General features: G+C 43.8%; 1 protein-coding gene across 1 annotated transcript; it reads right to left on the bottom strand.

Moving 5' to 3' along the window:
- Positions 1 to 1,561: 1,561 nt before the first annotated feature.
- On the bottom strand, positions 1,562 to 2,365 carry LOC146526371 (uncharacterized). Its single transcript, XM_085207208.1, has one exon. It carries the CDS (start codon positions 2,363 to 2,365, stop codon positions 1,562 to 1,564), a length of 804 nt encoding a protein of 267 aa, XP_085063334.1.
- Positions 2,366 to 2,596: the final 231 nt, after the last annotated feature.

Genomic DNA, 2,596 nt, shown 5'->3' with positions numbered 1-2,596 from the left:
CTGTCGTAAGGACTATACTTCTTCTGCGCAGATGTTAATTTTTTAGAAAAGAAACCAAGAGGTTGCCATACGTTATTAACACGTTGTTGAAGAACTGCTCCAATTCCGACATCAGAAGCATCAGTGGCAATAGCTAGCTCTGCAGAAGGATCTGGGTGAGCCAGTAATGTGGCTTGAGATAAACAAGTCTTACATTTTTGAAAGGCTTCCATCATCTCCGGCGTCATAGTGATCGGCTTAGCTCCTTTCATCTTAGGTCCTAGAAGCGCAGCATCTAATGGTGCTTGGATATTTGCGGCATCGGGAATAAAACGCCGATAAAAATTGAACATACCGAGGAAACGTCGTAATTCCTTAGCAGTTTTCGGCACACTGCACTCCTCTATGCTCTTTACGTTCGTCTCTAAAGGTTGAGTCCCAGAACCTGACACTAGGTAACCAAGAAATTTTACCTGTCGCTGCCCGAAGACACACTTGGATGTGTTTATCAAAACACCATACTCTTTGAGCCTGGTGAAGAGTAGTCTGATGTGGCGCTGATGTTGTTCTTCAGAACTGGAAAATACCAAAATGTCGTCTAAGTAACCAAAACAAAAGTCATCAAAATCACGTAGCACTTCGTCCATGAACCTCTGAAAGGTTTGTGCTGCATTGCGCAGTCCGTAGGTCATGTACGGGAACTCGAAAAGTCCAAAAGGAGTTATAATGGCTGTTTTGTGGATATCATTGACGTGTACTGGTATTTGATTGTACGCCTTGACTAGATCGATAGTTGAAAATACTGTACAACCAGAGAGTTGGTAGGAAAAATCCTGGATATGGCGTATCGGATACCTGTCAGGTACTGTGCGAGCATTGAGTGCCCTATAATCACCACATGGTCTCCATCCGTCGTCCTTCTTCTTAACTAAGTGCAGAGCGGACGACCACGAACTGTTAGAGGAGCGGGCAGTTCCCTGTGACAGCATATCGTCAAATTCTTTTTTGGCTGCTTTCAGTCTAACTGGGTCTAAACGACGAGGTCTACTGGTAACCGGTGGTCCGGGAATGGTTTTGATGTAATGCACGGTATTATGCTTAGGTAAGGAAGACGTACCTGATGGTCTCGTTACCTCTGGAAACTCATGAAGCAGCTGATGGTATTTTGATTCTCCCGAAATGGCTTTGACTGACGCAAGGTCATCGGAGATATTTTCTTTTATTGCTTGCACTGACAGAGTGGTATTTCCATCGACGAGTCGCTGACATCTGCAATCTACAAGAAGATTGTAAAATATCAAAAAATCTACGCCGATAATGGGCTTTGAAACATCAGCGATGGTAAATTTCCAGGTGAAAGTACGTTTCAGTCCTAGGTCTAAGTGCAATAATGTAGGACCGTAAGTATGAATGACTGTACCGTTCGCCGCCATAAGTTCATACTTTGTCTTGGTACAGGGCGCCTTGGTAGCCAACCGTGGAAAAACGCAGAGATCCGAGCCAGTATCAATGAGGAAAAGCATTTTTGAAATACGGTCGGTAATGAAAAGACGGCCTGTAGGTAAAGGGCAGACGTTGGCCGCTACTTCCGGCTGCCCAGAGAGTTTTCCGACTCTCCGTAACTACATGGCTGCACACATTTTTTAGCATTTGAACCAAATTTAAAATGGTACCAACATTTTTGCTGGGTAGTCGACTTCCTGCGATGTCTGGAATGGCTCCGGGAACGCTCTTTAAATTTTGATGAGACCGAGTTGTGACGTACGTGGGTCGAGAGTTCCGATACCTGCTTGGTCAGGAGTTGGATCTGCTTGGCCATTTCTTCCAACATGGAGGATGCAGGGGGTGTGGCCATCGCAGATGTGCTTGCGACCTGTGGTGATGAGGGTGCTATCTCATGCACTTTGTCTGCCAGGTCAGCTAATTTTTCGATAGGCAGATCAGGCTGTGAAGCTATAACCGTTTGAATGTTTTGTGGTAACCTACTCGACCATAATGTTTTTAAAAAATCCTTGGGGACAGATGAACCCGCAAGATCTTGCATGTATCGCAGAAACTGTGATGGCTTGCGATCACCTAGCTGCTCGTGCCTCAGCAACTGCATCACTTTCTTTTCTTGAGACGCAGACAATCTTTTAATCAGTTGCGTTTTAAGAGTGATGTATTTATCCGTCTCGGGAGGAGAAATGATAATATCCTTCACCTCGACAGCAAATTGATTATCTAACTGAGCGGCAACGTAATAAAATTTTGTAGTATCACTTGTTATATTAGATAAAGCAAACTGACCTTCAATTTGTGAAAACCAAAGGGCTGGTTCTTCCGGCCAGAATGGTGGAATACGCACGCCAATTCTGCACACGTTGGATGTAGTCGCGTCCTCCATCTTGTATCAGAGGTCACTTGCCAAGGTCGTTAAAATGGCCTCCTGCCGTTTTAAATCTTCTTGCCAGCAGTAAGCGTAGGTATTTATTGTAGTGCTCACCAATTTAGGGGTCACCAATATAGCGGTTGAGATGTGATACCACTATTTAATATGATCTTATTTATTTTACACTAAATGAGTAAAATTAAAAATCTAAATTTTGTGGAGAAATTGTCCAAATTTATTTAACTC

This window comes from Heliconius melpomene, unplaced genomic scaffold (assembly GCF_056956725.1).
Source record: "Heliconius melpomene rosina isolate 202511_hmr_F unplaced genomic scaffold, ASM5695672v1 ptg000057l, whole genome shotgun sequence".
Classification (NCBI taxonomy): domain Eukaryota; kingdom Metazoa; phylum Arthropoda; class Insecta; order Lepidoptera; family Nymphalidae; genus Heliconius; species Heliconius melpomene.
This window is presented reverse-complemented; position numbering and strand designations above follow the sequence as displayed.